Source organism: Bacillus rossius, chromosome 7 (assembly GCF_032445375.1).
Source record: "Bacillus rossius redtenbacheri isolate Brsri chromosome 7, Brsri_v3, whole genome shotgun sequence".
NCBI classification, from domain to species: domain Eukaryota; kingdom Metazoa; phylum Arthropoda; class Insecta; order Phasmatodea; family Bacillidae; genus Bacillus; species Bacillus rossius.
Window position 1 is genome coordinate 21,031,472 of NC_086335.1, and position 13,392 is coordinate 21,044,863.

Sequence of the window (13,392 nt, forward strand, 5' to 3'; positions counted from 1 at the left end):
TATGACGTTGTCAAGTTAAACTATCGTCCGTAAACCTACTTTACAGTCAACCAATTTTTTCATGCAGAGATTGATTTCTCAGAAATAACCAGGAGCACACTAAGAAAACCAACAGAAGCGTCGCCATGAATGACCGGAAGAACTCCTGTGTTTCGTCATCAGGATACGGACGCGGTGCTCTCTCAGCCCGCTCACCGCACCATTCAGAACAAACTTCGGTGCGCCTGGGGAAACGTTGGTGCACCTGGCACCGCCCTCCCTGCACTGGTTCCGTCCCGAGCCAACACCCCCTCCGTCCCTGGCACACCCCCGAGCTGCAGGGGCGGTGGTGGCGGGTCCTCGAGGCTACCTGCGCCACCGAGGGACTTCCTGCCCCCGGAGCCCCGCCGCTGCTGCAGGAAATGAGGCCACTGAGCACACTATATCAAGCCGTCTCTCCTCGGGCCTTCCTCACGCAGTATACCGCCTGCCGCCTGGCTGGGTGCTACACGGCTGCAAGGGCGATACTGGCTCTCTTCGGCTCTACGCACAAGCCCTTACACTGGCATCTCTACTGTCGGCCATTTGTCTTTATAAGTCTCTCTGTAGTTTGTTTTATACTTCCTGTTCTACACACCCGAATTTACCAATCAAAGAAATATTTTCTTATCAGTATACGTGATGGACGTAAAACTTTATTTGGCAATTGAATCCTAGACTCGTAAGTATATCGTAGGAGGTAAAATGGCATAGTGAGAGAGAGCGAGAGAGAGAGAGAGTTAAAGAGAGAAAGAAGACAATTTTCTAAAAATTACATAGCGCATTTTTTTTTGCTATTATTTATTTTCGAACTGTTTAGCAACCCTTACTTGTTTGTATATATTAGAAATTTGAATAAAATTAAATAAAAAACAATTAATATACAACGCAAGGGATTTGTTTAAACTTATTTTTTAAACGAGCATAATTTTAGTTGGATTTAACATATTTATATGCTCTAGGGCACATAATTTTATACAATATTAGATTTAATTAATTAAATAATCATTAATGACAAATATAAACCTGTCAGACTAATGCGTGAAAATCATTATACCAGCAAAATAAAAGTTTAGTTACATAGTTAAAACAATATACTTATAACATGTTTAATACTGATATACACAATGAATTAAAATAATACTTACTTCAAATAACACCATTTTCTTGCAAATATGCCACGTCGGTGGTGCACAACAATAAGCTCAAACCCCTGTTGTGTTGCCCTCTGCCCAAATACTCCCTACAGTCGGGGTGGCGTCAGACGCAGGCGGGTCCCTACCGCCGTGACCCGCCTATCCCTGCAGCACGGCGGGGTTCAACCTGAGCCGCACGCCACCACGTGGAGCTCACACGTGGTACGCCATATTGACATATTCGGCTCATGGCTATAGTAGTTTCTACACGCATTCGCTTTGGAAATTTCAATATGTTCAGTTTCCTTTACGTAGAACGTGCTTGTTCCAGTGCATTCTGGTACATACTAAAATTTCACTCTCGGCGCGTCAAAAGTAGTGTAACCTCACGAACGCAGGGGATGATAATTTCGGTCTAGGGGTCAAGGTCAGAAGTTCAGCGTTGATGCATTTACATGCGACACGTCTGGTTCTTGTTTAATAGAACCATCTTGTTGAACCGAATAATAGCTAGGTTTAAAAAAGAGTAAAATAACATATACCGGTTTGCCTTACAATGAATAAATTTAGTGTATTTTGCTTGTTACAGATGTTAGATGTTTACACATCACTGACGACTACTGAAAGACTAGTTCACACACATATATATGTATGTGTATATGTATATATTAGTACAGAGGCTAAATAAATTTTCAAATGACCAGAATACTCAAATTACGGATACTTTTTTTCAGTTTACTAAAAAATAACTTCTTGAAAATAAAACCATAGCAAATCAGTCCGTAGTGTTCTAAACAAAACCATGTTCAGAAACAGGCATGACATCGTGGAAGAAGAACGAAGGCAAAATGTTAAACGACTATAATGATTACGAAGAATATGACAATGCTATTGCTAAAGATACTATCATAGATCACGATAATAATTTTAAAATTTTAAACTTCCGAAGAAAGTAGCAGGCCCTATGAGTGCATCAGCCCACCAGTTGCGCCAGTATTCAGGTTTGAGCGATGGGTCGTTACCACAACACCGAAATACCATAACGCCGAATGTCAAAATTGACCACAACGCCAACAGCTAGAAAACTGGTGTGTACCACAATGCCGAAATAACAACTGAATGAATTTGTGTGTGTTTCTTAAATGTACCTTAACGTCGAAATACCACAATCAAACCTAACCTTACGTAACCTAACCTAACCTAGCGTAATATAACCTAACCTAACTTAACCTAGCCTAGCCTAACCTAGCCTAACCTAACCTAGCCTAACCTAACCTATCCTAACCTAACCTAGTCCAACCTAACCTAGTCTAACCGAACCTAGTCTAACCTAACCTAGTCTAACCTAACCTAGTCTAACCTAATCTAGGCTAACCTAACCTAGTCAAACCTAACATAGTCTAACCTAACCTAACCTTTGTGGCAGTCCTGCAATGACATTTTTCTGCGTTAGTGTATTTCGGCGTTGTGTTTGTGGTACACAGCAGTTTTCTAGATGTCGGCGTTGTGGTCAATTTGGCATTTCGGCGTTGTGGTATTTCGGCGTTGTGGTGCGTCCCCGTGAGGAGCGACAACTACCATCTCGGTGTGACGAGCGACTACTCGCGAGGGAGACTTCGTGGCTGAAGAGAACGAGTCGTGTGGCAGAGTTTGTAAGCGCGAGTGAGTAGTGGCGATACAGAAAAAATAAATCTCTGTACTTTTACAAAGGATTCCTTTGGAAACCACTTTCCAAGAAAAAGTTTGTAATACTGTAGTAAAGCTATTGCAAATTTGTACAACACATGGCTATAGTTATTTTTGTCATAGGCTTAAATTAAAAAACCTTCTTCAAAATAACACTTGAGAATTCCTTACAAAAATTGGCGCATTATATATTATTTTTTTTGATGATTCTTTCTATTATAATTTTATTAGACCATGGGTGATATATTTGAACATTTAATAATTCTACTTTGTTTCATTATGCTAGTTAATGTGCGCAGTTAACAATAAAAATTATTCAGGGAAGGGTTAACAAAAAAACTTGTTACTATTGGAAGTACTGGGACAAAAAAAAAAGTATAACTTCCTGAGTAAGAATTTAAACCCAGAATTACTGTGAACACTATTTAGTAGTAATAAAATTGTTTTTATGTAAATTTACATAATTAAAAATATCTGTAATTCTACATGAATATTTATGTTCCGATTACAAACTAAATTACAGTGGAGAATGCTCGGGAACAGTGATGCGTGGACAACGACAAACAAGAGAGTGAATTACTGGGTACTGCTGTTTACACAGTGACTTGTGTAAACGGTGTGGTAATGAGTTTAGTTTTCCTTTCCGGACAGACATCGGACTGACATTTACTGTGCAGTATTTCAAGGTAGTAACTACTACTGCTTATATAAGCTTAGATAAAAACACCGGGCTATGATTCGACCATATATTATCCATCCGAAACTACATTTCAAATTGTTTATACTCTGACGTGTGGCACTCGGCTGTTGGTAGGTTTCTGCTCCAGAACAAACACCTGCCTTTTCAAAACTTGCCACTTATGTGAATTCCTAGCCCCCAAATCCTCGTTTGAATTATTAAATGAATATCAAGAAGGTATCAATGTGATTAAGAAAACATTTTAACATTATTTGTCCCATCATTTTAAGAATTTGTGCTTGATGTAAGTTTAAATTACTGCTTCTGTTTTTGACTTTACTTTCATTATCAGATGCACATGATATTTTCCCAGATAAAGATCCAACGAAAATGAGAATTTTGCCAAGGTTAGTGAGTGAAATTTTTAGGGGTACACGAATGAGCGACAAATCAATCAAAATTAATTCAAGTTAACCACAGCTAGCGTTGCACAAATATTAATTTACAACATTACAATCAGTATAGCGGCACAAAGCATTGATAAATTTTTGATGAAAATCCCTGCCACTTTATCTTACGGACAAGTTCAACAGAGTACAATGTTAAGCATTACATGAATAACAGTTTCTAAAGTGATATTTTGATAAATACATTTTGATATTCTCAGAGTTCCTGTTCACTGAGCGTGTTCCCTAATGCAGGGATCATGTATGATTCGCGTTTCGCGATAAGTGGATTGATTGTGACTGGAAAAATTTGCGGGTTCAGTGACCAGGATAGACTGCACGATCCTCTGCATACTTCGGCAAACTTCACCTGTTCATTGTCCGTTGCCTAGTGAGAAGAGACCTGAAAAATTCGCAGATTCATTTCGTGTCATGCTAAAATTCAAATAATAATACCTTAGTGCTGCTTCTGCCATTGGTTCACTGTTAATCTGGAGGACTGAGGGCCAATTAGAGACCCTCACTCATAGAAGTGTCGAATCACAGGCCACCCTATCTAGATGACTCACAAGTCAGCAGCCAATGAACAGTTGGCATTTTCCCGAGTGTGTAGAGGATATTGGAGTCTATACTGAAGGTCACTTAACCCGCGAATTTTTCCGGTCTCTACTAGTGAAGCGTCTCTAGGGGGTAAATTATGATTAGATACATCTGTGATTGAACGTGAGTCAATAGCAGAAGTACCACCAAGGTATATATATTTGGATTTTAGCATATCAGAAAAATAGCCAGCGAATTTTTACCAGTCTCTAAAGTTTGATTATTACAAGGCGCATGCAATTTCACGAAAATATTATTAGACTAGTTGCTTGTTTAATCACTAGGGGCAGGAAATTTTCGCGAAAAAATCTGAACGCCTACTAGACTGCAACAAGTTATACCCACACCAGCGGTTTCTTCCTTGTGATTGGCGGCCGTATGCGAGAGAAGTCGTTGCCTTGTTTGCACGAGCCTCTAAGGACGAGTTTGCTTCCACACTGAATTATTGTGATTGGTTGTTGTAACAATCGACATGCACCTCAAAGTAACTCACCCAATCACGAAACACAGACGATGCTACAGCGTTTTAACTTCCAGCTACTCTCGGGATATTTTCACGAAACTTACATGGCCCTATTAATCATCGTAGCATCGCCTGTGTTTCGTTGTTGGTTAAGTTTCTTCCAAATAAGTGTCTCCTGTCGGTACATGAACCACAGCAACTCTGGGCGGAAGCAAACTCGTCCTGAATAGCTCGGCCAAATGAGGCAACAGCTTCTCACGCACAGGGCCACAAATCACAAGGAAGAAATCGCTGGCAAGGGCATACCTCAATGCAGTCTAATGGCTGTTCTGATTTATTCGCGAAAAATACATGCCCCTAATTAAAGCCTCTAGCACTGAAGATTGTTTCCAACAATGTTTTAGTCTATGCTTTCTCCGAGAAACTGCAGTTCGTAAATAAAATGTCCATTCCCTTCATTCCATAGAGGTTGAGTGGTCAGATAACCTGCCTCCCAACAGTGAATATCGATCCTGGATATTTCACGTATGGGTAGAGACCGGAAAATTCGCTATTAAAATTACCTATAGGATGGACTACATTATCCTCTATGCGCTCGGGTGAATTGCATCTGCTCATTGGTTACTGACTTGTAGCACCTGTTATCTGGGATGCACGTGATTCGCTACTTCTTTTGTTTAAATTTTTTTCATTGGCCCAAAGTCCTTTAGATATAGGTACTGTGGCCCAATCACCGAAGCAGCAAAAATGCAAACTTTTCGGATTCTAGCCTATCGTGAAATGAATGCGCGAATTTTTCAGGTATCTACGTATGGGTAACGGGACGGACGATCTCACGAGTTGGTGGGTTTTCTCTGGGTACTCCAGATTTTTTCACCATTTCACTCCGTCAATTATTCACTCTCGTCCCATAGTTCTTTAACGTCTATAATTACCATAAAAAAATCTCGGCAAGTTACTTTTTTTTAGAGATTTTAGACCTGAAGTAAACTCGGAGTGGGGTCAACAAAGAAAAACAGTTTCAAGAGCTTTTGAAAAAATATTTAATTCTTACTGATGTAAAATAAGGAGTTTAAAATGATTAGTATAAATTTTAAGCTGCCTTCCCTCTCGCCAGTAATAGTAACCAAAGGTTTGCCTGTAAATAAAAACAAAATTATAATAATAACTTCTTTCTTTGTTCAATCTTTTATTTGTTTTATTTTTCCTTGAAACAATTATTCACTTTCTTCCTGGATATAAGTAGCAACAAATCGCTTCGTTAAAATAACTTTTATTATCTTTTTCTAACCCTGATATTTTTTTCATGATCATTTGGTTTACATTCTTTATTACAATTGAAGTTGTTTTCAAATCAATACTATCTCCCCCTACATCTGTTTCACTACATCAATTTAAGGAAAATATTTAATTTAAACGTTGTGCATATTAACAAGCGGTTGTTGGTCACTTTAAATTAATTATTCAATATTTTAAAAGTTTTGAACGCAGATATTGATAAATAATGTAACTGCCACACTCGTAATTTTATTACTTTTACCTTACTTGTATTTAGTTTACATGCATTGGTTAATAGTTATGGATATATTTTCTTTGGGATAAGAAGCATAAACAAGAGTACCTCGTTATTAAACTTTCTGCAGCGTATAACAAGGCTGTCATTAAAAATTTATAAACTTTTAGTATGAAAACCACTTTCTGTTTGCACCATTAATGCGACAAAGCTGTTTTAATTAGCTACACCATGATTCAGTAATTAAAAATACTTAACAAAGCTGGTAAATACTGATTGCATAGATTCAAGGGCCTTACCGCTGGCCTAAATAGTTCTGTAGTTAATTTGTTTTACGTCGATGTTCACAGTATGCTATAGCCGTAATTTCCTTTCTATTTTCCTGTCATGAAGTAAAGTTTATTGTACTTTATAAAAACTCTATTTTCAATGTATAAATACAGCCAGAAAAATAAAAATATTACATAATTATTTTCAGTAAATAAAGAATTGTTTTGAAAATTATTTGAGGAATAAATAATACTGTACTTGTTAGTTACAATAGCTTATTCTGCAATGTTATAGTGCAAATATAATAATATCACTTTACTTTATTTCTATGTGTGAATATCTGTTGGTACTTCGAAGTGTGTGTGTGCTATACTGAGATAATTGCGCCCGTCATAAATATCATTATCCCAATTAAGGTATCCTTTCTTTGCGATACTTTTACGCTTGAATGGCGAAATAAATTTAAATTCAAGTGGCACCGAAGTAAAATATGGCAAGTAATAACGTTTATGGAAAAATTATCGTCAACTTTTTTGGAAAACTCTTGTTCTTGAATACGATAGAAAACTATATTTATTAACGGATTAGTATTTATTTAGATTCAACTAGTTTTTATTACTTCTTTTGCAACAAACATGTATGTAATGTTTTTTATAGTTATACTATAGACACATCTGCATGTACTTTTATTAATCAATTCAAAAATTAATTTATTTTAATGTAAACTCGTATGAAAATGAGAGTTACAATTCTATGTGGGGTCAATTTTTTTAAAGTTCTTTATCAAAAACATCACACGCACACGCTTTAACGTGTCCTCCATTAATATGAAACAAAGCAAATCAATATTTACAGATGGATTTAACTTATTGCCGCCGCCACGCCGGGTTGAAATCAACGTTATTTAAATTGAGATTGATAAAGACCGAATGATGTCGCTACAGCGTATACAGCTTCAGTATGTTTTCGGTTTTGTTCACGAGACCCGTCCACTCCAACTACCGCCGATCTCCTGGTATGCTTCTCTTCCCCCCTGATGGTTGCTTCTCGCGGACTCTGCGCGCTCTTCCCGGCTGCGAGCGACGCGATAAAGCACGTGCGTGCGTGCAGACCCGCGAGCAGAGAAACAGCGGCCCGCGCTGATTGCGAGGCGCTGGCGGCGGCACGACCACGCGACACAAAGCAAAGCCAAGCGCGCTGCCTCCGCGCCGAATAAAAATTAAATTGGAAAACATCTAATCAGCATCGATGTTCCCGGCGCGGATACATTCACGAGGTACAGGCGGGAGAGAGATGGGACGAATAAAAAAAAGCGATGCTTTCGTGCACCAAAAAAAAAAAACGAACGAATAAAAGAATGACAATAATGTCCAGTGTGATGACGATAGAAAGAAATAACGTTTGGACACACAGACGCCGGGAGCAAATTCCAAACGACACTAAAAAAAAAAAACAACTGAATAATCCATTCCCGCGTATAAAGCCCACGGCCTACGTATAGGCAAAAAAAAAGCGTATAAAAAATTCCAGGATTTCTCTCGCACGGTATTTTTTTCTTTCTTTTATACTTCTGTTTGTTTTCACAGCGCATGAAAGAAGTGTAACAGCATTGGCTACTCATCGGTTATTTTTGGATCAAAGCTGTGAAATCAATAATATTTTTGTGGTCAGTACCCCACCCCCCCCCCTTTCCCTTTTTTTTCTCGCTCCCGTAGCGGGAAGCCGGTGTGGCGGAGTGCTCGCACCTACAGGCTCATCAAGCTAAGCAAGAAGTGCTGTGGGGGGAGAAGACGTCACACAGCTTACGCTTGAGATAACTTCTAGAAGACTTCTGTTTAAGTGTGTTCGAAGACATATCTTACCGTGATTTAATAACACTTATCTCCCTTTCTATTCCATAAGGGATGACATTTAAAAAAAAATGGTTAAACACGCACCTATTTCATTTTATCTAAGTTTATTCCATCTTTTACACTAACACTTTAATTTACTATGTTTAAATATATGCTTATAATAATTCAATAATTTCACAATATTACAAATACCTCACTTTATTTAAGACTATATGATAGAATTGCATCATTATTTGAAACTAGCTATTTCCCGGCATGCCTTGCTATGTCTCTTTCAATTTTTTTTTTGAAGTAGGTACACATATACGAATCATCTCTATCCCTCTATATATTTATACCTCTATATATATATATATATATTAATAACACTCCAAATCCCTTTTTATATCCCTCTATGTATCTGTGTTTCTATCTATATCTAAATTTATTTCCGTACCTATATTATCTACATATCTATATAACTATATACATCCCTCGCTCTATCACTATATATATCTAAGTAACTGTAGATCAACCTCCCTCTCTTTCTCTCTGTCTCTCTATACCCCTCTTTATATTTATATATTTCTATATCTACATATTTCTTTCTGTAACTTTGTCTTTAAACACTGAAGACAAATTCCCATACATTCATTTTATATCTTTTTTTACCTATGTAAATTTGTATTATTTTTTGCTGTCACAGATGTGACATAATAAAAACATGCGCGTGTTCGAATTCAACATTTTTCAAATTTCAAAGCTGTTAATAAAGAACTTTCGGAGATTTGAGGTTGTGAACAAATATTTAATTTTTATTCACATGGATATAGAGTACAGATTTAAAATTTATTATTTAACATATAGGTTGATTAGTATTTTGCTTAGTGTTACTTAAAATCTTAAAATATTTAACCCCTTTTTTCTTTTCCCATACGGAAGCCAATGTACAAATTCAGAACTAAGTAAAAATGACAAAATCCCTTAACCAAATAAAAGCCAAACTCATTCCATTTTTTTCTTTTTACATTTATATTGAGTTTAAATTGATCTTGCGAATATCGATTTAATGAATTTCACAATATTTTATATTTTTAAAATAATATTATCCCTTCTTACAATTTAAAGGCAATATTTAAGGGAACGTTAAATGAGAGAAGGTAGCTTAAGGTATGTTTATTTATCGTTTCAAATACCTTAAATTATGTTTGATTTAATCAGAAGATAATATTTTTTCTTAAAACCACATATAAAATATTTGACCCCTTAAGAAGTAGAATTTTTCACGTAGTAACAAAAAAACAGAAAACAGCTCAAAATTATACAGACAGTTGCTTTTATTGTTGCAACTGTTTCGTCGACGTCACCCCCACTGCGTTCGTCTGTATTGTCACATTTTTTTTAAAATTATTTCTTCTACGAAATTCACTGAGCGATCTATGCATTGAACTTTTGACATCAGTTGGTTTTTGATTCTTTTCTGTGTATTTTATATTTCATTTATTTGCCCGTTATTGATATTCATCTATGTATGGCATTGATACAGCTTAACTAGCAATAGCGTATGGGACAAAACCATTTCATATCAATCTTTCCCCTTTGCAAGAATAATGTACACATTTCATACTGTGGTTTTGTAATATTCCCAATGTTTGTTTATAGTGATAATAAAAATTATACTTTTTCTTAAGTACGCAATTCTCATTTTTAAAAGTACGGAACTAATTTTACTGTGTGGCTCATGAGGGCATTAGCACGCAAAGCTTGCCATTTTAATTCCTTTGCAATGTCAGTCATCGCAACTTCTTGCTGAAGAGGATGAAATAAAACAAAACTACTTTGAGGTAAACCATCGGTGTTCTTCAAGGCCTCGAGGGGCTGGAAATCAGCTCTGTCACCGTAGGGTTGAGTGTGCTGCCGTGGCGAACGCTGACGTCGACCTAAGAGCCCCACGACTTACAGTATTCATGAGCAGCCCCGCGACGACCATGGTTTTTATGTGCGTGGCTGAAGGTTTGGAAGGAGTGGAGGGGGCAGACAATGCGTAGCGTCGTGTTTTATTTGCATGCTCGCCCCTCCAACGCGCCGGCGAGGATTCCACTGGGCCCGATCTTTATTTCATGGGAGCGCCGGCAATGATTTCTCCACCTTTCTAACTCCTCCCTTTTTTCCACCCGGCTTCCCACTCTCGCAGAAGCTTTAGAAACACCGCAGCTGGCCGGCATTCGTGTCGCGTCGCGGGCGACTAACGGCTCGGAGAACTTGAGGCCCGGGGGACTTGCAGCTCGGGGGACTTGCAGCTCGGGGGACTTGCAGCTCGGGGGACTTACAGCTCGGAGGACTTGTGGCTCGGGGGACTTGCGGCTCGGGGGACTTGCAGCTCGGGGGACTTGCGGCTCGAGGGACTTGCAGTTCGGTGGACTTGCGGCTCGGGGGACTTGCGGCTCGGGGGACTTGCGGCTCAGGGGACTTGCAGCTCGGGGGACTTGCGGCTCAGGGGACTTGCAGCTCGGGGGACTTGCGGCTCGAGGGACTTGCAGTTTGGTGGACTTGCGGCACAGGGGACTTGCAGCTCGGGGGACTTGCGGCACAGGGGACTTGCAGCTCGGGGGACTTGCGGCTCAGGGGACTTGCAGCTCGGGGGACTTGCGGCTCAGGGGACTTGCAGCTCGGGGGACTTGCGGCTCAGGGGACTTGCAGCTCGGGGGACTTGCGGCTCGAGGGACTTGCAGTTCGGTGGACTTGCGGCACAGGGAACTTGCAGCTCGGGGGACTTGCGGCACAGGGGACTTGCAGCTCGGGGGACTTGCGGCTCAGGGGACTTGCAGCTCGGGGGACTTGCGGCTCGAGGGACTTGCAGTTCGGTGGACTTGCGGCACAGGGGACTTGCAGCTCGGGGGACTTGCGGCACAGGGGACTTGCAGCTCTGGGGACTTACAGCTCGGAGGACTTGTGGCTCGGGGGACTTGCGGCTCGGGGGACTTGCAGCTCGGGGGACTTGCGGCTCGAGGGACTTGCAGTTCGGTGGACTTGCGGCACAGGGGACTTGCAGCTCGGGGGATTTGCGGCACAGGGGACTTGCAGCTCGGGGGACTTGCGGCTCAGGGGACTTGCAGCTCGGAAGACTTGCGGCTCAGGGGACTTGCAGCTCGGGGAACTTGCAGCTCGGGGGACTTGCAGCTCGGGGGACTTGCGGCTCAGGGGACTTGCAGCTCGGGGGACTTGCAGCTCGGGGGACTTGCAGCTCGGGGGACTTGCGGCTCGAGGGACTTGCAGCTCGGGGGACTTGCGGCTCGAGGGACTTGCAGTTCGGTGGACTTGCGGCACAGGGGACTTGCAGCTCGGGGGACTTGCGGCTCAGGGGACTTGCAGCTCGGGGGACTTGCGGCTCAGGGGACTTGCAGCTCGGGGGACTTGCGGCTCGAGGGACTTGCAGCTCTGGGAACTTGCGGCTCGAGGGACTTGCAGTTCGGTGGACTTGCGGCACAGGGGACTTGCAGCTCGGGGGACTTGCGGCTCAGGGGACTTGCAGCTCGGGGGACTTGCGGCTCAGGGGACTTGCAGCTCGGGGGACTTGCGGCTCAGGGTCTTGCAGCTCGGGGGACTTGCAGCTCGGGGGACTTGCAGCTGGGGGGACTTGCGGCTCGAGGGACTTGCAGCTCGGGGGACTTGCGGCTCGGGGGACTTGCGGCTCGGGGGTCTTGCAGCTCGAGGGACTTGCGGCTCGGGGGACTTGCAGCTCGGGGGACTTGCGGCTCAGGGGACTTGCAGCTCGGGGGACTTGCTGCTCGAGGGACTTGCAGCTCGGGGGACTTGCGGCTCGAGGGACTTGCAGTTTGGGGGACTTGCGGCTCGGGGGACTTGCGGCTCGAGGGACTTGCAGCTCGGGGGACTTGGGGCTCAGGGGACTTGCAGCTCGGGGGACTTGCGGCTCGAGGGACTTGCAGCTCGGGGGACTTGCGGCTCGAGGGACTTGCGGCTCGGGGGACTTGCAGCTCGGGGGACTTGCAGCTCGGGGGACTTGCAGCTCGGGGGACTTGCAGCTCGGGGGACTTGCAGCTCGGGGGACTTGCAGCTCGGGGGACTTGCGGCTCGGGGGACTTGCAGCTCGGGAGACTTGCGGCTCGGGGGACTTGCAGCTCGGGGGACTTGCGGCTCGGGGGACTTGCGGCTCGGGGGACTTGCGGCTCGGGGGACTTGCGGCTCGGGGGACTTGCAGCTCGGGGTACTTGCGGCTGTGGGGACTTGCAGCTCGGGGGACTTGCAGCTCGGGGGACTTGCGGTTTGGGGTACTTGCAGCTCGGGGGACTTGCAGCTCCGGGGACTTGCGGCTCGGGGGACTTGCAGCTCGGCGGACTTGCGGCTCGGGGGACTTGCAGCTCGGGGGACTTGCAGCTCGGGGAACTTGCATCTCGGGGGACTTGCGGCTCGGGGGATTTGCAGCTAGGGGGACTTGCAGCTCGGGAGACTTGCGGTTGGGTGACTTACGAGGCGAGCTTCCGGACTTGAAGGCCCTCGTGGTGACGTTGCAGTCTGGCATAAATTCTTAACTGGCCGTCAAACTCATTATTTTCCACCCGAATACCGCGAAATTGAGATGAAGCCAGCATAATGATGCCGCACAGTTTTGTATATTTATAAAAGATTTCTTTGGAAACCACTTTCCAATAAATTGTTTGTAATACCACAATTCAGATATTGTAGCTTTATATGGTTATTTTTGCAGATTTGAAATACGTTTTTCGATAT

General features: G+C 42.5%; 1 protein-coding gene across 1 annotated transcript; it reads right to left on the reverse strand.

Moving 5' to 3' along the window:
• Positions 1–203: 203 nt before the first annotated feature.
• LOC134534413 (uncharacterized) lies at positions 204–13,183 on the reverse strand. The gene is made up of 5 exons (XM_063372877.1): positions 12,202–13,183; positions 11,790–12,120; positions 11,306–11,672; positions 10,830–11,192; positions 204–392 (listed from the first exon to the last, which is right to left on the reverse strand). Exons 1-5 carry the CDS (start codon positions 13,181–13,183, stop codon positions 204–206), a joined length of 2,232 nt encoding a protein of 743 aa, XP_063228947.1.
• Positions 13,184–13,392: the final 209 nt, after the last annotated feature.